The sequence below is a fragment of the Antechinus flavipes genome, chromosome 2 (assembly GCF_016432865.1).
Source record: "Antechinus flavipes isolate AdamAnt ecotype Samford, QLD, Australia chromosome 2, AdamAnt_v2, whole genome shotgun sequence".
Classification (NCBI taxonomy): domain Eukaryota; kingdom Metazoa; phylum Chordata; class Mammalia; order Dasyuromorphia; family Dasyuridae; genus Antechinus; species Antechinus flavipes.
In genome coordinates, this window is record NC_067399.1 from 157973660 (window position 1) to 157996754 (window position 23095).

At 35.2% G+C, this 23095-nt stretch overlaps 1 protein-coding gene across 1 annotated transcript in view; it reads right to left on the reverse strand.

Moving 5' to 3' along the window:
- The window catches only part of CFAP61 (cilia and flagella associated protein 61), a 344569-nt gene that overhangs the window by 87850 nt on the left and 233624 nt on the right, over positions 1–23095 (reverse strand). The window contains exons 21-24 of the mRNA XM_051975854.1: positions 12155–12447; positions 7107–7434; positions 6045–6136; positions 872–1077 (exon numbers count right to left, since the gene is read on the reverse strand). Coding sequence (XP_051831814.1) covers positions 872–1077; positions 6045–6136; positions 7107–7434; positions 12155–12447 — 919 coding nt within the window. The remainder of the gene's footprint in view (positions 1–871; positions 1078–6044; positions 6137–7106; positions 7435–12154; positions 12448–23095) is intronic.

A 23095-nucleotide genomic window follows, 5' to 3' on the forward strand; every position in this document is an offset into this window, starting at 1 on the left:
GAAGATCCAGGCAGGTTAGCAGGAGAGAACCTAATCTGTTTCATGAGATCATATAGCTAAGAAAATCAACTGGCTCCCTGACAATTGATAAGGAAGTAGTCGGTTTTATCCCATAGTAGAGATATGGCGGGTTACTGCCTTTGTCCACTAAGGAAGAATCAATTTATAACTAGGTTGTCACTCATGCAAAGACTTATTCTGTATTATACTCTGATATGCTACCTTGGAACTATGGATTTACCATAAGCCTAAAATCACCTTTCTTGCTCACTTATCCAATAGAATTAATATGCAAATCAGCACATTTTTTTTCATCATCCTTCAACCATTGGGTCCAAAATAGTTTTTCAATTCATTAAGAATTTAGATATGATAGAAGGATTATCTCTTTGAAATCTTAATATTGTTAGTTTTGTTTATTTCTCTTCCTCTAGCTATCTGATATACCTTACTTTTACTTTTCTTAGACAAGATTATGAGAAAAAATTGAGAAAACAATATTCTTATAAAGTTGGCTGCTTGTCATTAAAGAACTTGTAACTGCTTTCAAGATAATTCTTTGGATATATGTGAGTTTGTTTATACATATTAACTATTTGTTACATATGCATATAGAAGTACACATTGTATGTATATGTGTGCATGCATATATGGACAGGCTTGTCTAAGTAGGGATATAGGAGAAGTAGGACCAATAGTACAGGCAACAATTCTCAACGGTCAAAGTATTTTATTGCTGATAACAGAAATCTCACATTTTACCAATAAAAATAATCATCACAGGCTTTAAATACTGATTCTTACCAAAAAAAGAAAAAGAAAAAAGAAAAGGAAGCACCCTAATGCAAAAACAATGAAAGGTCTATCTTACCTATAAAGATCCGTAATCAAACCTTCCATGTGACGAGAGCACAGGTTGTTAAGGACTTGCTCATGCTGTCCAAACAAAGCGATGTAGTTGGAGGTAGGAAATGGTTTTCTAGAAAGGCAGGTAATAGTTTCCACCATTTGATATTTATTAATGTGAATTCTAAAGTAATCTCCTGTTTTTGCTTTGCCTGTTATTATTTGTAAACCCTGGGTGGGGGAAAACAGAAATAATATTTTCAAAAAACACCTAAGCTATGAGGACTTTTCCTAGAGTATATTTCAACTAGGAAGAGAGTACATGTTTTATTATTGCTGTTTCTATTAATAGCACTTGGTATTGATTGGACAAACAGAAGATAACAGTGTATCAGAAATCCCATATTGCAACCTAATGGCTAAATGTTTCTCAGGGACCTTTAAAGCTGTAGTTACACTGTATTATATTTTTTAATTAGTTGCTAGGTTACAGGCCAGTCTGTGTTACCAGAATACCACAAACCTAATATATTTAGCTAGATTTGTTCAGTTATGAGAGGCAAATATTTCTTTCAAGATTTTACCCACATCATCCTAAATTTTACATAATTCTTTTTAGAAAAAAAGGGGAAACCTAACCAAAAGTACTTTAAAAATATATTTTAATTATGTTTTAATTATTTTTAGTTTAGTTTATTTAGTTAATTATGTTTAGTTTAGTTTAGTTTAATTATGTTTTAGTTTTAGTTTAGTTTGCATGGGAGTTGGGATACTTGTTTTGTTTTGCATTTGGATTGACTTGTACTTCAATTTAATTCCATGTTATCAAATTCCTTATATTCTAAATCACAATCCTGAAACTGTTTGAATAGGTTTAGGGTCAATGGCTGGGCCTTCTTTCTAACTTTAGGATTTCAATGGTACCCTTTTCAGTTAAGAAATTTGGTGTAATTTTTTTTTTTTTTTTTTTTTTTGCATACAGAAGTCCAACACAGGGAGTCATAGCTAAAGCTGTAATGTGTTCAGGATTTATAAAGAGGTTTTTAAAAGATCTGAGACCAAACTTTAATAGGGAGTGAAACCCAGAAACTGTTCTCTCATAGCAGCATTCATCCATTAATAAATGAGCATTTATTAAGCATCTACTATGTACTAGGTACTATTTTAAACAATGGGGTACTGGAAGGTAAAAGTCCCTGACCTCAAGAGCTTATAATCTAGAGCATTGTATAAACAAGCAACACACAGAAGAAATAGGAAATAATCAGAGGAAAGCACTAGAATTAACAAGGCTTCTGAAAGTCTCTCCGTGGAAGATGGAATTTTACTTGGACCAAGAAAGAAGCCAGAGAAGGCAGGAAGCAGAGAGGAAGGAGAGATTCTAGCCATGGAGGACAGCTAGAGAAATGGAGTGTCTTGTTCATAAAATAATAGCAAGAAAATCAGTGTCCCTGTGTCAGTTTGAGGTGGGGACAGGAGGTGTAAGGCTGGCGAGATCAGGAAGGGCTTTGAATGCTAATGCATTTGATCTTGAAGGTAACTAGGGAGCCACAGAGTTTATAGAGTAGATGATGACACAGTTGGACTGCTGTTTTAGGAAAATCACTTTGGTGGCTGATTGGAGGATAGACTGAAGTGCAGAGACTTGAGGTGGACTAGCCCACCAGTAGACCATGGTAATAATCCAGATAAGGGTCTGCTCCATGCTGTGGTGTGAAAGGAGAGAAGAGGGAGTACTGAAGAGACGTTGCAAAGATGGAACCAGCAGGCTTTGGTAACAGATTGGATGGGGGGAGAGGAGGGTTTGTGAGAAATCTAGGATGACTGCAAGCCTGGTGGACTGGGGAGATGGTGTTGCCCTCTATTGTAATAGGGAAGATAGAAGAGGGGAAAGGTTTAGGAGGGAAAGAGTGAGTTCCATTTTGTATGGTTTAAAAGCATTTGATGAACTGGTTATATAAAGTCCTTTCCTACTTTATTTGATGAAGAGATCCTGAGGAAATCTTTGAGTTTTCCATTTCCTTCTGGTTTCTGTATGCTTTTCCCTGCTTTAAATAGTTTGTAACTATGTTCCTTGCCCATAGGGTCAGCTCCTGGAACATGGTAGTTCTTTTTAAAAGTTGAATTTGATGACATTTACCAACAATCGTTGCTAAAGGGAGACTGAGATTGGTTGATGGCTTGAGTTCACATTGAGTGTGAATTTATTAGGTATTCACACTAAGTGTGGAACTAATAAGTGGGAAAAGCAAGGGGCTATTGGGCTTCCTTTTAGGAAAATCACCCCAGGTCAGAAATGGACTAGGTCAGAGCTCTTGTGCCAATTCATAATATGACTGGGTCTATGAATGGCCACTGTATTTCCTGACTATACAAGGTAGGGATACCCAGTCTCAAAAAAAAGTTTGTTGAATGAATAAATGAACTAAAATCCAAGATTTTGATGAAGTATTGGTTTAAATGTTTTGTTCTAGTTAAGAAAAATATTCTTATTTTTTTCTACAGTTTCTCTAGTTTTGCCAAAAGGTCTAAATTAATCAATTGAAGTTAAGCACTACTATATACAAGATTTGATATTAAAAATAATTTCAGCCTCCTTAATCATGATGATGGTCCAATTTTAAATTTAATGGTATCCAAGGCAGAATTTGTTGTGACACATTCCATGATGCTGAAGCCAACCAAGCATGTGGACTAGAATTTGTAAATTAGTTCATTATGTAGGCTATTTGGGGGATCCTTTTCTTTCTTTTATCATGTTATCTCACAAAGAGTTCATAAATTATTAAACTATTTAGTCATATATCATATTTAAGTGGTCTTGTAAAAAGTCTAGTAAAATTTTTGTGGATTGCATATTTTAATGAAATTAGTAATAAAGTAGATCTAAGATTACACTATTCAATATACTGTACAGTTGGTCAACTGGCTGTCTTTAGGAGATACCCTCATCATCTTGGCAGCAATTTTACACAAATGTAGCCAGTGCCAAAAGGATGCCATGGAATGAGTCTACATTTTTACTCAGAGAATAAAATAGAAAAATCTGGGGAGATCTTTTTCACTAATTAAAAGGAGGCCCACCTGGCAAAACATTCAATTAAAACCAGAGTTCATATTCAAATGCTAGACAAAATAATTTATGTGTGTTTCATTTGTACTACAATTCTCATTATCTATTTTTTTGGCTCTTCTAATCACGACAGACAATGGTTTGCATATCAGTGGCCAGAATCTGTGAAATTTTACACAAAGACTTCTAGATGAAGCAGAGAATTGGAAGTTTTAAGAGTTAAACAGGATTTATAGATCATTCAGTACAATTCCCCCACTCTCCAGATGGCAAGATCAGCCTTTTAAGAACTGAAAGGACATCTACGACAAGGAGACAAGGATGACCTTTTATTTGCTGTTCCCTAGCATAGCATGTTTGTCCCCTAGACCTGAATTGTTCTCCTCATTTCCAGCTCTCTTCAAGACTTGCTTCCCTGTGCATTTCCTGATTTCACAAGGTCTTCATTTCCTCCCGTGCTTCCTATGAGATAGACTGTGCAACATCATGGATCTAAATGATGAATGTGGTGGAGGGGATGGTAAATAGGCAAGTTTGCATGCATTGTAGTGTGTGTGAAGGTAACTAATGTGTAATAAGCCTGGACATGTAGGTGGGAGTTAGGCAATAAAGGAATTTAAATGCCAGAGGAAGAAGCATGTATTTTATCCCTTAGGCAACAGGGAGCCACTGGAATCTATTGATCAGGAGAGCAGCAAGATTAGACCCATGCTTTAGAATTATTACTTTGGTAGCTGAGTCATGTACTGGAGTTAGAAAAGGCTTGAGGCAAAGAGGCCAATTAAGGATGGTAATAGTCCAAGTGAGGGGTGTTGAGGGTCTTAATTAAGGTGACTACGTGTGTGAATAGGGTTTGCTAAATGCCAGGCACTTAAAAAATTATCTTATTTGGTTCTCGCAGATCCTACAAGACAGGAGGCTCTATTATTGTCTCCATTTTACAGTTGAGGAAATTGAGGCAAGGTTAAGTGACTTGCCTAAAGTGTCTGATGATGAGATTTAAATTCAGACCTTCCTGATTCCAGACCTAGTGCTTTTATATTCACTGTGCCACTGAGCTGCTACTAGAATAAAGATAAAATATGGTTGTGGGGAGAGGGATAGGGAGAGAGGTGGGGGAGAGAGAGAGAGAAGGAGTGGGAGGAGAGAAAGAAAGAGAGGAGAGGAGAGAGAGGAAGACAGAGGAAGAGGGAGAGGGAGAGGGGGAAAGGGAGGGAGGGGGAGAGATATAGGAGGAAGGGAGAGGGAGTGAAAGAAGAAGAGAAGGAAAAAAAGAGAGGGAGAGGGGGGTAGAAAGGAAGAGAGAGAGAGAAAAGGAGAGGGAGTGGGAATTAAGGGGGTAGGACTGTAAGGACTTGACAACTGATTTCATTTTCGAGGTAAGAGAGAAGGATATACATAGTAGGAACTTTAAAAATACCTTGTTGATTGATATCAATGTTGTCAGTTGATTAATTGACAGCATTTGATTCAGGGCTTATGGAGTTTGTTGGATTATCCTAAACATTTTTGGTTGTTGCTATTTTTATACATTGCCCTAACAAATATATTAAGATACTTATCTATACTTATCTTCTCTGTAAGATTTTTCAAAAGCACTCAACTAATCAATATTTTTTGGGTCCTAATTTGCTCAAATTTTCAGGCTATTAAATTGGTGGAATGTGTCATTATGTTGACTTTAATGTCATTCACTTGTTCTGCTTTAACATAATGATAGTTTTTCATCTTCATGAAAATTATGCCCTGGGCCTCATCTCAATGACATAGCACAAAACCATATATCACAACAGAGCCATAGTAAATAGGGATTATTATTAGGCTCTATTTAATGTTCACCTCAAGTGGATTATAAATTATTGTTTGATATAATCCCCAGTGGCTTCTACTTGCCAAAAGTCACACCAGAGAGATCTGAGGAGGTTATGAATGTTGTTGGGGATTTCTAGGCTCTACATTCTAGCTATATAAGACTCAATATAATATGTCTGCAGTGTTTCTATAAATGTCACTTTTCTTGTCAATGAACCAAAAACCTATCTTAAACAATTTTTTAATAAAGCTGATTTCCTTTAAATTAAATGGTGTGTGGTATAGCCAAGGAATAATCAGTAAAAGTACTTACAAAGTCAGCTTGAGCAATTTGTACGTCCAAGGGAGTAGGAATCATTGGTTTGGCAACATGCAAGTAATAATACGGTCCAGGAAGAAGACCACCTAGTAGAATGAAAATATTTTTGCATTTAGAAAGTATTGTTAATGGAATATATCTGTATTTTCTTTATGGTACAAATGAAGAAAGATATGTATCCTGTTTCTTGGTAATAATAGCAATAACTTATTTATATAGAACTTTGTAGGGCTTTTATTTGTTTAGCCCTTCAATTATTTTCATTTTTCCTATTTCAACTGATCTTTATTACCCTATGAAGGAGTAAGGACAGCCCTGGGGTAAATATGGTAAGAGTTAAAAGCAGTGAAGTTATAGAGGAATCTTGATAGTGTGGGTTTGCCAAGTAATAAGAGAAGTGGCTAATGAAGAGCTTTGTATAAATATGTGCATAGGAAGAATGGGAGAGTACCTGAAGCAGCTGGTAACTCAGTGGATAGAGCCCTGGGCCTGGGTCAGGAAGACCTGAATTCAAAGATAATCTCAGAAGACCCTGGGCAAATCACGCCTACTGCTTGACGAAATGGATCCACTGAAGAAAAAAATTGCAAAGCTCGGATATTTTAGCCAAGAAAATGTTAAATAAGCTCATGAAGGTTGGGACATGACTGAAATGCCCAGGCCATGGCAGACATGAGGCTAAATAATAATAAGAAAAACTAGTATTTACATAGCACTTGTTAGTTTTACAAAGCACTTTGCAGCTATCTTATTTGATACTTAATAACAATTTTGGAAGATAGGTACTATTATCACCCCCGTTTTATAGCTGAAGAAACTGAGATAGAAAGGAGTTAAGTGACTTGCCCCATCAGGATCATAAATATTTGAGGTAGAATTTGAACTCAGATCCTTCTGCTTCTAGCTATAGCCCTTTATCTCCTGCACCACCCAACTGCCTGGGGCCAATCAGCTCTTGAATTTGCCTCACCTACCCCACCCAATTCAAGCTCTTGATTACTCACCTTGGCCAGAGCCAAACTCCCTTGACATTTTGTAAGCTACCATTTTACAAACCTTTAATCTTAGCTCCTTTATATATAGGAATAAGTCTATCCAGGTCCCCTGGTGGCTCAATTACTGGCTCCAGAGTTGGATCAAAGAGATTCAGCATGGTAGCAGCAAGCTGGAAGCCAATTTCTTTTGAACTGAAGCTACTGTGTGTCCACTCATTTGCATAATATCTGTTGGAGAACTTGGTGAGAGGACCTGCAGCTCGGATGGTTATATCATTTGTGTGAAAAGTGGTATCAATCACAAGTCTTCCATCATAGACAAGACATGAATCATTAAGTGCTTTGAAAGTCTCATAATCCACATTCTTTTCATAAAAGCTGAAGAAGGCCTAAAAATGAAAATTCACATTTGTATTCAGTCAAATTCATTTTATATTTTCATATTTTAGATCACACAAAGCCATAGAACTCTTGAAGATATTTTATACTCTTTGGCTTAGAGAAAAAAATTGCAGAAAATTACTAATATTTGGAGAAAGGGTCACATTGTAGAAATGTGGGTGTTGTTTTTTTCCTATTGAAACCCATCATGTGTTTTTCACTCTCATATTTTTGTGACAGAGAGGAAGGGAAAAACTGGACCACACAGTGAATAGAGACCGAGACCCAGAGGAAGATTTAAGTTCACAGATGGCCTCAGACACCTATCACTGTATAACTCTGGACAAGTCACTTAGTCCCTGTTTGCTTCAGTTTCCTCAACTATAAAATTCAGATAATCATAGTACCCACTTCTCAGAGTTGTTGTGAAGATCAAAATAAAATAATATTTGCTACACTTGTGTAGCACACTGGCTGGGTACATAAAAGGTACTCGTTAATAAATGTTAGCATTAATTTCTATTAATAAATGTGGGCAACATAAAAACAAAAGGCATTAATAAAAGCCTATGTTAAGAGAATTCAGTCAACAAGAATTTTTTCTATTATGTGCCAAGCACTGCTCTAAGTATTGGGGATACAAAGAAAGGCAAAAACAATGGCTCATAGTCTAATGGGCAAGACAACATACAAATGACTATATACATATAAGATACATTCAGGATAAATTGGAGTTAATAGACAGAGGGACAACAATTGCATTAAGGAGGGATTAAAAAAGGCTTCTGGAGAAAATGGAATTTTTTCTGAAACGTGAAGGAAACCAGGAGATGAAGATGAAAAAGGTGAGAAGCCCATTGTTTCTATGGAACAACAGAGAACAAATCTCATCCCTCTTCCATATGATAACTTTTCAGCTACTTGAAGAATACCTTAATGATTCTCTCTCAGTCTCTTATTTTATAGGTATCATCCCCATCATCATAATTATCATCACTACCATTGCTACCACTATCATCATCGTCTTCATGGCTAGCATTTATGTGGTGTTTAAAGGTTTTAAAATGCTATACAAATATTATTTTATATATTGATGGTTGCTTCAAACATTTCTCATATGATATGATTTTCAGAGCTTCCTCTAGAGGTGCTCCCCTACCCCTGAGCTTGACAATATTTTTCTTTTAAAATGTGGTACCCAGAAATGATGATTATATTCCTGGTGTTCTCCCTGGTTCAAATATCAAATACTGCAAAAATAGGATTACTACTCTTGTTTTGAATTCTCAATTGTACTAATCCAGGCTCAGATTACATTAGATATTTTGGGATTCCTATTTGATGTCATTTAATGTTGTGAAATGTTGAGTCTGAAAAACTTTGTATTGGGGTATTAGGACATTGTGACTTAGGCTGTACCTGTAGGACTGTATGAAGTCACACCATGTAGATTGTTTGGAAACTTTCTTCTGTTTTAGCAAAGTGGGGAAGCAAGTGAAAGGACAATGCTTATGGCTCCCCAGAGATCCAGGATGAATCGGAGATGGAGACACTTGTTCAAAAACAACCCTGCCTACATGCCAGTGATGGCAAAATTTTCAAATCAGGGAAGAGTTAACCAAAAATTGATGTGTGCCCAGACCCCATCAGCTTGCTCAGTGAGTGTTAAGTTCCTGGCAATGGAAAGGCTGGGAAGCCTGCTCCCAGGAGGGTTGCGATGATGTGTAAGAGCAGAGCTTTGGAGGAGATGTGGACCTTACACAACCAGTTCTCTGGAACTGGTTCAGTCCCTTATAGCTAATCTCTTCATTGGTATAACTCTTTCACTCCTCGAGTCCTAGTAAGACAGACAGTGCTGAGGAGGGAGGTCATGAGCTCTTCTCTGAGCTGAGGTCTGTGGTTCTGAGAAAGGGCCTTATAGCTGGACATGTTCTCTTTACCTTGGAGGTGGAAGATACAGGAGCTTCTAATCTTGTGAAGATGAAAGGTCAAGAGGATGTCCCCAAGTCCTTGAATTCTAGAGTCTAGGCTCCAGAGTCAGGAGGCATCAATGCCCCAAGGAGCAAGAATGACATTCAGAAGTGATGTTGGGGGTCCAGCCCAGCCCCAGCATCTTGGATCTAAAGTCACTAACTCTGTGACCTTGGTCAAGGCACCTGATACTATCTCAGTTTCCTCATCTGTAAAATGTTTAAAAATAATGGTGTTTTTATGATAAAAAGAGATCATATTTGTAAAATGTTTTGCAAGCCTTAAAAATACCAAATAAATTCTAACTACATGATTTACCCAGCTTTGTTGGATATTTTTATTAATGATTTGGGAGCCAAAAGCATTGTCCTTTTGCTTGTTTACCCAGTGCAATACAGAAGAAAGTTTCTAAACAGTCTATGTGGTGTGATGTCATACAGTCCTACATGTGCAGACTAAAGTCACAATTATGCTCCAATACAAAGTTTTTCATACTCAACAAAGAAGGAACATTTCACAAAATTTAACAGAGAGAACTGCTTGCTTAGTAATCAACAAAAACTTGATTTGATGCACAAACTCAGAGGCATGAAAGAAAAAAAGGAAAAAAAAAAGAGAGGGATAGAAGAAGAAAGAAAAAAGAGAGAAAAAGAAGGAAAGAAAAGAAAGTTGACTTCCTCTCTTGGAAGAAAACCGGACATCTCCCTCCCCAGAGCTTTCCAGACCATATGGGAGCCTCTGGAAAGGAATTTAGGATCTAGGATAGATTAGAAATCACCTCTCTCACTTGGAAAACCAAAACAATTTGGCTTGGTACCTACACCAAGGAGATACTAGAAGATTAGAGTATTTCACCCTCTCCTTTTCTACTAGCAATCTTCCTCTGCTTCAAACCTACACTGATAGGGTTCATGTAGAATGGGAACTACTGTTGAAAACTGAGAAGTTACATGATTTGTCCAGAGTCACACAGCCATATACCAGAGGTAGGATTTACCATTTGGTCTTCCAGTTTTAAGGCCAGTTTTTGTCCATTATATGAAACTATCTATAGTAACCCAGTGGGGGAAAAAATGAAATTAAAGGGTGGCAAATAAAGCTGCACAAATAATTAATTGAAAACTGGAATTTTTTATTCATTACTATTTAGGCCTTTAATTCTCTTTTAACAATGCTTAGTAAATCCATTCACATAATAATAACATTTCTGTTTTTCTCTGCTTTTATTTATCTAATGCTCTTCATTATGCTTCTGCCCACAATTCATGGATTTTCATAGATTTATGTCTTATTGCCACAAAGTATCATTACTTCTATTATATTTGTTTCTTCTAAGTAAGCTATATCTTCCATTGTCATATTTCAGTTGATCCAAATACCACCAAATCTATATGGCTACAGGGAATCTATTTGTCCCTCCCTTGGCTCTTTTTGATACTGCAATGACATCTCTGGTGTCTACAACCCAACCATTGGTTACTGTCAGCTCTTGTCATATGGGCAGCACACCTGAAAATAATAGCATATTCCCCATAATCAGCCATGCACCTCAGTATTCCTCAGCAAGAGACCCAACTACCTCCATACACCATTTTCCCCTGGGGCTAGTAAAAGGATTCATTGTATCTACCAGCATCAATAAATTTTCCTTATTGTTCCATAGAAGATAGAATGAGGTTGCTACTTCCTAAGGTCCAGATTCACCTTCTAAAAGTAGAGCTTTGTACAGATTTTCTTTGCTTTCATTTCCTTATGTATCGAGCTATTTCACTAGTCAGTGTCTTCCTAGGGATTCAATTTTCCTTTGCCTCCAGAGAGGAAGCATATTTTTTTGGTCTAATAATAATCCCTCTAAGAATATTTCCTTTTTTCTAAAAAGCCAGAATGAAGAAAAGTTACCCTACAGTCTTTTTTCTTCTTCAGTGAAGTAGAGCAATACACATTTATAGTACACAACATTGGTGACAGACTTAGGTAGGAAGACAACATAGATAGCATCAATCCATCATCAGTAGAACAGTTCCATTCATAGCTATAGTTCTTGGGTATCAAAATCTATTCTAGTGTTCTGTGTCATGATGACTGCTTCCCAAGTTAGAAATTTCTTCCTAGTTGTTGCTATCACTAATTTTTGATGGACTCCTTGGGGGTGTAAAATGGCTGTGGTCATCCACTAAATTTACTAATCTGGTAGATCACATATCAGAAACCCTTCTCAATCACTTCTTCAAATCCCATTTGTCCTTCCTGATTTGCCTTTCCTGATTACTGTGGGTATCTGATTGTGGATGGAAGAGAAGGCTGCTCCTTAAAAGTGCCCTGACTTACTGTGTATCCCTCCTGTCTAGTTTCTGCTAAAGTTCTGGATGTTAGCTCTGTACAACTTTTGAACTTGTAGGCTTAAAGTCAGGCTATTATAAACTCATGAAAAGAAGTCCTTTAACAGTTTGCTTAACAAAAGCATCAAGAAAGTGTTTGTTTGTTTGTTTGTTTCCCTTCTCTTTACCTCCTGAAGGTGAATATAGAACTCTGAAGCAGAAAGGAGGAAATTGGGCAAAACAAAAGTTTTATTTAAAGGTAGGTTATAAAACAGATGCAAAGTATTAAAAAAAAGTGAATAGTTAATAAACAGTTAAAGAAAATCCTTTACAAAAACCTAACAAAAATCAAACCCTTTCATTGTGTCCATACAAATCAGACTTTCAGACTGGTTGCAATCCTAGTGTTAAGACAAATACTGCAGAGATAACTACTTACGGTACACTGTATTTTAAAAGGTTTTGTTGGTGTAGTGAAGGAAGCACATGTTATGGGATCAGGGTCTTCACCATCATTCCATTGTGCAAGAATAGCCTCAGAATAAAGAGACACGTTGGCTTCCAGCAAAGCTTCCTCAATGGCATTTTCCACCTCATAGTTGTTAATGCAAGTAATATTAGAATTGAGTGGAGGCTGTACCATGTGTATCCTATCACCATTAATTCCAAGATATAAGAGGGTTTCGATAGTGGTGTAAACGTCAATTGTATTCCCATAGATGATGACATTCCCTAGGAAAAAAGGGGGGGGGGGAAGGAAATCCAAGACATACAATAAAAACCTTATTAGTGTAACTCAAATGATAATAATACAGAATTGCTCTCTTTGACCCCTGATTTCTCTGATGCTCTGAAGCAAACAATGTTACCTAGCAACAGGGACTAAGATAATTTAGTGAAGAGTCTGTATAAAATATCTCACAAAGTAGACAAGTACTTTTAACACAGAAGTAGGACATTCATTTATGTTCCAATAATTTAAAATTTTGAAATTATTCTGCTGGAAACTCTCTAGTATAAAAACCTTTTATCTTGTTTTTTTCTGTATTTGCTGCACTTACTAGACAAACAGAATTATTAGAGTTATAGCATACAGATTTCTCCTACAAAATGCAAAAACAATAGTTCAAAATATGATTCACTAAAGTGTTGAACAAACTGCACATGGTCATATTGATTTTTGGTTGACTAAAATAAATGAATTAGGGAGAGATACTTTGGAACAGAAGTCCTGAATATTTTATTATTCAGTGAAAGATTTCATAGAAATTTAAATTCAGGTGATAGGAATGTAAAGGCTTAAGACAATACAAAGGACTTAAATGTATTCTAGGTATAGGATTAGTATTTTGGATGAAGAATAAAATATCTCAAGATAGTCTGCAAATATTCTAATATGACAGCCTTTTGAGGTTAGCAACTCTGGTATTCCTGTTATGTTTTTTTGAAAATCCTAAAGGAACACATAAGTAATTTTGCTATTTCATTATTTTCATCAAAAGAAATTTAAATTGTGATTGAGATGACAAATAGGTAACTTTATATTGTAAAGAAGCAGGAAGTGTTCTCATTTCAACTAAGTTGTAGTACTCTTATCTTTCAACAAAATACTTGTTTTTATACTTAACTTTTCTACCCATCCACTTATTTGATTAATTTAATTTAATTAATGCTAGCAGTTTTCCAAGCTTGAATAAACAGTTGATGTCTATATTCAGTCTGGTACATTCAGGCTTGATAAATTATTCAAGCAAGCTGTTGTAAGGTGCAAGGGTCCTTGTTGCTTTAGTAGGGGCCTAAAAAGAGTCAGAACCCTTAACAGCTAACAGCTGCAGGCTCCTCCATGAAATATGAGTGAAGACCAGTGCTATTTCTTGATCTTTCCTGCCATCTGTCCTCTCTCTCTAGAAGGCAAAAACATGAATGTGTTTTATGCAACAAACTGCAGTCATATCCATCCATGGAGGAAATGCCCCTATTGAGAACCAATTGTGATTTATGGTACTATTTATTTGGCCCATGAATACTTTTCCTTGAAGAATTTTTTGGGAATCTTCTAATAGGGTCTGTGGATACCCCAAATATAAATGTGACTTAAATTATACATCTAGTAATTTAGGAAAATGAAATCAACCATCTAGGCCTTGATTCTCAGGTATTCGATGCTAATAGTTGCACTTAGCAGATACAAAGACTTTCTCTTTTCTTTTTCTTCTATGGTTACTTTGATGAATTTTTTTACTGTTAGGAACTCATTATCATGACACCAGCTTTGTTCACATGTTCTAATGAAATGTAGCTTAATGAGAAATGCTATTGAAAGATTGTGAGAGATATTTCACATAGGCTAGACATGGGAAGTATTTTGTTTAAATTATAGTGGCATTTGCTTACTCTTCAATGATAAATCCTCACTACATGGCCAAGCAAAATTTTAGCTTATTAGGTAGCTTCTGCATTCTCAGAAAACTTTCTTTAATTTAATCTTTCAGAACATACAAACTAACATTTGAATTATATCAAAAGAAGATTTTAAGTCCCATAAACTCAGAATTAAGAGAATCTTGGGTGACTTTATACTACCTTTTAACAATGTATAGTTTAAATATAATTCTATTACATAATTTTGGAATAGCAATCTTGTGTTGTTGGTGTTTGGATACTGATACCACATAAGTAGCAAGTGATAAAGTGATAAAAAAAAATACATATTCCAAAAGACAATAATTATTGTAATGCTGGAGAAACTGAGACAAGATAGAGATTTGAGAGTTTTTTAATATTTTATTTGGATTTCTGAGAGGGAGAGATTTTCTGAGACCAAAAGAATCCGTTTTTGATCCCAGGTCTGAATGAGACTTTCGTCTCAAAGAATCCAGCAGCAAATTTGAGTTCTCAGTGACATATAAATGGCTCTAAGCTCTGATAGATGGACAAAGGTAGGGGGGTGGAGTCCAAACTCTGGTGAGTGGGAATCTTCAAGCAGGAAGATTCTGACAAGTTGGGGGTAGAACCATAAATTCTTACAAATTGGGAATTAAGGGGGTAGTCAAACTAGAGCCTGGAAGTCTGAAGAGACAGAAGTGACAATGCCAATTAGGAATCTGAGAGAGGACATCTGGAGTTTTATCTTTCGGAATATCAGAACTTCATAGCCCTAATTATCCCAGTCCTAATGATTAGCAAAGTGAGAGCTGCAACCAGAGGGATTGAGGCAGAACAATTCAAGGAACTGAGGCAGAACAATTCAGGGAAAGTGAGGCAGGACAATTTAGGGAAACTGAGGCAGGGAAATTTAGGGAAACTGAAGCAGGACAATAAAAGGGAACTATGGCACAACACTATCACAAATATTCAGTCACTAACTTTTTTTTAAGATGTAACTTTGGCGATGTACTTAAGTTTTCATTGGAACAACTTTATTTTCCTTTTTCATGTATATGTAAATGATACCTTTGGTGATATTTAATATGTATATATATTTATGTATGAATAATTAAATATCTATATAAAATTAATACATATAAATATAGATATAAAACAATATATAAATCTATAAAACTATATATATTTTCTGTTATATTTATAATTAATAAGATTATATCATAATTTCCCCTAAAGGGCTATTATGATTTTTCATAGCAGCATGAAAAAAATGTGGAGTTTTCAAAAGCCATGCCAGCAGCAACAAACTTAGGCAGATCCTTCTAGGCCAAAAAGACCAAGCATGGACATGCAATAAACTTCATCTATGATTTAAGGGTCAGTTTCACCAAGCTCAGAGAAACTCATGAGCAGGGTATTGTCTACCAGGTGACAATTTACATATTTCTGGACATAGGTAATTCATGAAATTCTATTCTATTAAGATATGAGAAGGCTGTAAACTTGTGATGGTTGAAGATAAAATCACATATCCTTGAAATGTCATTATGTCTCCTATAGTGTCTAAAAAGCACTTTCAAATATATTGTTTCCTTTCATCCTCTCTGGTGGTTTTAGTGTAATATTTCAGAAAAGGAAACAGGTTAAGTCCAAAGTCACAATTATTCCAAGTGGCAAACCCAAGACTTGAAGAAGCATATTTTTACTCCTAGACCAGTACAGTATATAGTAATAAATGGTGGTCTGTCTCTTAGATAATATTGCATTTTAAAGGGATTCCATTGTCTTTGAAAGCATTTTATCACTTATATTAATGAAAAGTTTGCTTGTTTCCATAATTTCCAATTTTTCATTAATGAACATATTTTTCCTACTTCACAGATCAACCAACTTTAACTTATTGTCCAACTGTCTTTTTAGTGATTTCTCTGATCACATGAAGAAAATAAAAATGAGCAGTAATGGGAGAACTTACATGTTCCCCTACATATTACCATTCTACCTCTTGCCTCCCCTACCAAGATAAAAAAAGAATTAACAAAGACTGTATCTGTACAGTTACAGTCAAATCAAGTTTGGCTTAAAAAACAAAATAAAAAAATCAGAGTCATTCCTAATAATATTCTGTAAGGCAAACAGTTTGGAAAAACTCAATTGAAAGTAAAGAGGAAACTTCAAGGAAAGAATCAGATTTCTGATCAAAGTGTTCTTTGGGAGTTATCTCCTCTTGGGAGGGAGGGAGAAGAGAGAGGCAGAAGGGAAGAGAAAAAGGGAGGGAGGGAAGAAAGAAAGAAGGGGGGGGGAAAGAGAGAGAGAGAGAGAGAGAGAGAGAGAGAGAGAGAGAGAGAGAGAGAGAGAGAGAGAGAGGAAGAAGAAAAGGTGGAAGAAGAGGAGGAGGAAGAGGAGGAGGAGGAGAGAAAGACACACCCTAGGACATTGAGAGTCCAGTGCTAAGAAGACTGTTGCCAGGAAAAGCAGGATCAAGGAATTACCTGGGGTGTAGTCATTATGTGGAAAGAAGGAAAAATTATGAGTGTACGTGGACTTTCTTGCTTAAATTATCCCTCCTATCTAGGTTTGGTTGTTTTTACCTGTTGGGGATTACAAGTATTATTGGCACCCTCAGGCAAAACAGAGAAACCCTGGTCTCCTATGGGTCTATTTATAATATTTGATCCATTGAGATTATTTTGATTCTTTACAATTGAAAAAAATAGTACTTTAGCACCCTACCTCATAATACTATCACTTATGCACTTATGATGTGCCAGCTATTATATGCTAAGTATTGAGAATTCAAGTATAAGCAAAAAAAAGAGTTACCATACTTGAGGAGTTCACATTCTTGTGGGGGAAAACAATACATAAAAAGGGAGCTGAAAAGAGGGCAGGGTGGAAGGTAGGAGGGAAGTACCTTCTCATGGACAAAGTGGAAAAGTTAAAGAGTCAGGAGCAGAGCAGAAATTAAAGTGAGCCATGACTGGTTTAGGCACTTCCTCAAATGGAGGTTCCATTTATATTATTACTATAAATTATATTATGTATTTTACATAAATTATTAATTTATTTTAATTCTAAGTACTTAGAGATTATTAAAGAAGAAAATAAATCCCATTATTTATCATTATAATTTAAGAAGAGAGATTCAGGGAACTGAGCCTGACCACCATCCTGGTCCTTTTTGTTTGGCTGACAAATGTTAACCTGAACTAAGATTCTGTCTTTGTTTGGTATGGAAAAGTTTGAAGCTTTTTCCACTCCCAAATTTTTAAACAATCTAATACATAAAGTGTTTTCAAATTATAACTGCGCTGTGGCAGCCTAAGTAAAATAAAACATCCTTCTTCAACAAAGATATTATTTAGGTTAATTAAAATAGGGAAGGATCAAGGAATTTGTGTAGTCAATTCCTCTTTAATCAAAATTTCCCCTTTTTTCTAAAAATGATAAATAATTTTAAAAGGTTCATTGCATTGTAAGGTGATTGTTGTTTAATTGAGCTAGGGACTAAGAGTAATAATTGTGACTTCATTGCATAACTGAGGCATGAATCTTAAAAATCCCAAGAAAAAAGTAAGTTTTACATATATTGGTTGGATATAATACATAAGAAGTGGTCAAGAAGCTCTCTCTCAGGACATGTACAATAAAATAAATCATTCAGCACAAAACAAACCATATTTTCATAGAATGGAATGATAATGTAAACTCTTTCAGAGAAGAAGCCATTTTTGTCTTTCTTTGTATCTCTAGTTCTTAGTAGAGTGCCTGATATATAAATTCTTGTTGATTGACTGACTGATATACATTCCAAGAAATGAATTAACTCTTCAATTCTATAAAATTGAAACTGCCCTATCATAATCATCTATGAGTGGTTTATTGAATTTGTTCCTTTTTTTGTTCTTCCCCACTACCCAGTTAGTTGACTATGTCACTTGTCACTGAATATTATAATTCAGAAACAGGAGAAAGGGTTTGATAAAACTTAAATCTGTAAGTTCCATAAGATTATGTCTTATCTGCACTTTGCATCTTTTATGGCATTATGCTTGGAACATAATAGGTACCTTAAAAACTTGTTAAATTGTATTTTATTGACAAAATTTTTAGCTGCAATTTTTGCTCATTTATAGCTGACAGAGTTGACAATGAAAAAATTATAAAGATGAGAGACAAATTTCCACTATGAGATAATCATGTAATAATTCAGGGTATGACAAAAGTCATATTATGCATTAACAGTTTAAAACTTGACTCCTCAAAATCTGAACATCATAGATATAGTATTCATTTCTCAAATTCACAAGGTAAATTTTAATATGCTATTTTATGGGTCTTATGAGATCAAAAAAAGTTTACACATTTCACAAAATACTATGGCAACATCTATATTTGTAACTGGATTTATATCATAATTAAAAACAAAATTTGGGCTAATGTCTATGAACAAAGAACACTTAGTAAGTTAATAATCACTTCTAACGTGTTATGTGTCCTTGAATTGTTTTCTTAAATAATTATTAATAATGTTACTAAAGAAAATACATTGAAATTTCATAAACATGCATGAATTTCATTACCTATTATATTTGCTATCAAGGACCTCATTGAAGATTTTCAAATTATGACTCTTGCAATCAAGGCAGAGGCATATAAGTAAACAAATGGATGTACTTTCTAACATGATTACAAATATGACCTCAACTTCAGACTCATTTTTAATTTCCTTCTATTTCCAATAGCAGCATTTATGTATTGTATGGCAGAGGCATGCTAGCACCATTCTGCAGAAAGAGAGCGACTTAAGACTTTCAAGTTTTTGCCATTCTTATCATTGTAGAGACTGATGATAGATGACTGATTTTGAGCTAAAGTTATGGTCTCAATGATTCTGCAATGATATTGCTGTTTCTGAGAACACAGATATTGCCAAATGGGAGGAATAAAGTCAATTTAGAACATTTCATGATATATTTAGTAGAACTTAGTATTATTGACTCTCTATGGATAGATGGATAGATAAGATAGAGATGCATGTAGATATATTGAGTGACTCAGTATCTTCCAATATATTTCTTGGTTTCTGATCTTTTCTCATTTACTCAAGCTGCTCCCTCTGCATCTAAATTCCCCTTTCTCACAACTGCCATCTTTGTCTACATTCATTCTACTCATCCTTCAAAGTCCAGCTCATCTATCATTTTCTTCATGAAGGAGAAAATCTATAGAGGGTATTTCAGGAGGAATAAGGAGCTCTTAAAAATACATAAAGAAAAAATTCTGATGAGGAAGACAAAGACATTGTCTAGAGTTAAATCCCACAAAATAGGCAACTCATCAAAAGTCTAAATTTTTTTTTTAAAAGATGGGTACAAAAAATGAAAGTAAGAGTGAAAAATAGAGAAAGGTAATATTAAAGTGTGACACAGAAGAACTTCTGTGTTTTGAAGCTCAGAACAAGATGAGGTTGGTAAGCAAAGAAAAGAACAACAAAAGGTTTTTAAAAATATATTAAGGGATAGGCACCTCAGAGGAGGGATATTACTACCACATGGAAACTGATAGGACAAGGATAATGGGCAACTGAGAGAAGACACAATTGCTCAGCTTATATTTTCTCTGCTGAGGAAGATGCTTTTGGGACTAAAAATGACAGAATAAAGATGGCAAAAGGAGAACTATAATCCAAGATAACAAGAGATAACGAGTGAACATTTGATAAATTCCAATCAGCAGATACAAATGAAATATATACACTGTAAGGTACTAGAGAACTGATAGATATGAAATCATTTCCCACATAATTATTACAGTAACAAAATCTTGTCTACATGATCTTAAACCAGTTCCTTTGGTTGAAGTTCTCTGATGATAGGGAATCTATTACATGCTTCTTTTGTACAGCTCTAAATCCTATAATTATGCTCATATAAATATGAAATCTGCTTCTCTATAACGTTCACTTATCACTCTTAGTCTTTCCCTCCAAAGTTAAGTTAAGGCAAAACAATCTTCTCTTTCATATGAAAACCTTTCAAATACTTCTACCTTATGTTAGCTATCTCATGTTAACTGTGTCCCAATCTTTCAACTCCTCTCTTTTCCAGGCTAAATAATCCAAGTTATTTCAACTAATTCTTATATGGAATATGTGGCAGAAGCAACTTTTGAATTCCTGTCCCCTTCATACAAGTTAGGCTAATTTTGCCTTACAAAGTACTGAAACCATGCTTAAGACTTGATTGACTTAGGAAAATTAAAGGCACAGGCTCCTAATACCATTTCTTGGTTGCTTGATTATTTGAGTCACAAGGTGCTTCAGGGGAGGCCAAATGGATAAATAATGGAAAAAAATAGGTAACTCAGACATAACAGCTTTTCTCAGCTAAATCAACTCTAGACACCTTCAATGTATATCCTTACTGGGCAGGTAGATTGTCAGGCCTGGAGTCAGAAAAAAGAGTCTTTTTTGAATTCAAATCTAGTCTCAGGTATTTCCTAGTTGTGTGACTCTGAGTTTCTTTGCCTCAGTTTTATTATCTGCAAAATGAGCCAGAGAAGGAAATGGAAAACTACTCCAGTATCTTTGCCAAGAAAACACCAAATGGAACATAACTGAAAAGACCAAAACAACAATCCTTGTTCGATATACTTCTGCTATAACTAAGTCTCCTTTTGTTAACTGTTGAGTGATTTGCAAGTGAATCATTTTAGTCCAGCATCAAACATAAACTACAAGAGGATTGCTAGATCTGCAATCTTCTTTCTCATCATCATTTTAGTCATCCGTCTACAGATTCTCCAGTTTGACATGTCCTTTCTGAAATGTAGCAACAAGAAAATTCAATACTGTAGAGCATCACATGGGCAAGCTGGTGGAGCAGTGGATAGATCACCGGTCTTGGAACCAGCAAAGCTAATTTTCATGAGTTCAACTTTGACCTCAGACACTTATTTGCTGTATGACTCTCTGCAAGGCACTTCACCATTTGTTTCTGTTCCTAATTTATAAAGTGATCTGGAAAAGGAAATGGCGAAACATTCTAGTATCTGCCAAGAAACCCAAATGAGTTCACAACTGAAAAATGACTTGACAACAAGAGAGCAGAATATAGCAGAACCATCACAATTCTTCTACTAGCCAGTCTCTCTACTAATTCAGCTCATTGTCACATTAGATTTGTTTTTAGTTGCCACTTTATGAGTTGAAGTTGATTAAAACTCAAGAATTCTTAACAGAAACTGTTATCTAGCCTCATCTGTACTTGCACAGTTGATACTATCATGCATCCTATCATAAGATCGTTGATTTAGAATTGGAAGGGAACCAAGAGATCATCAAGCCCAACCCTTTCATTTTACAGATAAAGAAGCTGAAATCTGAAGAGGTTTTCATTTGTCTAGGATCATCCACCTAGCAAGTATTTAAAGTAGGATCTGAATGTAGGTCTATGATCAATAATAGAGACAACATACAAAGGGAAATCTTTAGTGTGCCTAAACAGTGAGCCAGATATACCAAAATTCTCTGCTCAACATTAGCCTTTGTCCTTCCCCTCAGAGGAATGGGCCAGTGGTAATGGTACCTTTGACATTTGTTGGTCTACCAAGCTTATGGTATGTGTAAGCCTAGTATCTCTCTGAAGGATACTTCATTGATGTCTTCAAAGTTCACTTTATTTGAATATATAGAAATGATAAGTTCCTATTCAAATTGGACTTTGTTTACACAATAGTGATAAGATGATATACAAAGAGTAATTTCCTAAATAATTCATTGTTTATTGGTAACCAGAATAGGCCAGGGGAATTTTCAGTAAGGAACAACAGAGTCTAGCCACTGCAGTCTCCAAAGATTAATCTATGTTGCTTCTTATTGGGAATAAATTATCTACTATTAAGATTACAGATCTAAAATTGGAAATACAAATCTTTAGGAAGTTTGTATTTAAAGAGGAACTTTTAAAAGAAACCAAAATTTTAATTTGACTAGAAGGAACTGAATTCAGTGCTTTTCTCACTTCTCAACTACAGTGGTCTTTGAAAAACCTACAAAGGTGTTTCTAAAATGGCTAAGTAATAAAAGGGCTTCACTTTTAGCAGCCCAGCTGGGAAGAAAGAATGAGATTGATTACTCAAGTCAATACCTTTGAGAGCAAAGTCAATTCCACACTTCAGATTAAAAAAGCATTTAAGAGTTGTCCTTTTTAATGGCTTAAATAAATGGAATAGAAATCTTTTCCTTTAGATACATTTTGGACAGGGGAGATAAAATGAATGTGCTGCAGACTTTGATTCGGTCCACTAAAATGGTATAAGTTGCACAGAAATATGTCCAATCAAATCAGACACCTGATCCCAGTGGCTCCTCAACTTGTTTGTCAGAAAACAATGCCAGTTTTATGGTCTTGGTTTACTGGAGGGATTAGTTAAAAAATTATTAAAGGAGAAAGTAGAGCCCACCTTTCACAGATGAGATAATTTTACAAAAATGGGAAAGAGAAAGTGCCAGAATTATTTTAGGTCTAACTTGATTTTAAATTCAGTAATGAAATATGGAGCTTTATATAAAAATTTTGGAATCAGAGATGTGTCCTGTGAAATAGAACATTCATTTATGATTACTATCATTAGATGCTAAAAAGGCATTTTATTGCAATGAGCTGAATGTTTTAATTTCATCTACTTCACATTATGCATTGACACTAAGTTTCATTATCTTTTTCAGTACTGTTAGGATGAGGTTTTGATGAATAGTTTCATATAAAAAGCTTTGACAAAGAAAGGATTTTCTAATGTTACTTTTGCCATTGTATTGATCCTTGATGGTGGGAAAATTCATTGAGAATTATGCATAAAGAATTTGGTGAAAGATAATTTAAAGTTATCTTTATATTTTAAATTGGCAGAGAAACAAAATTATATTCTCTATTTGGAAGTTCATCGTGATGGTGTAGTGGATAGAGTGCTGGGCCTGTAATCAAGAAGAATT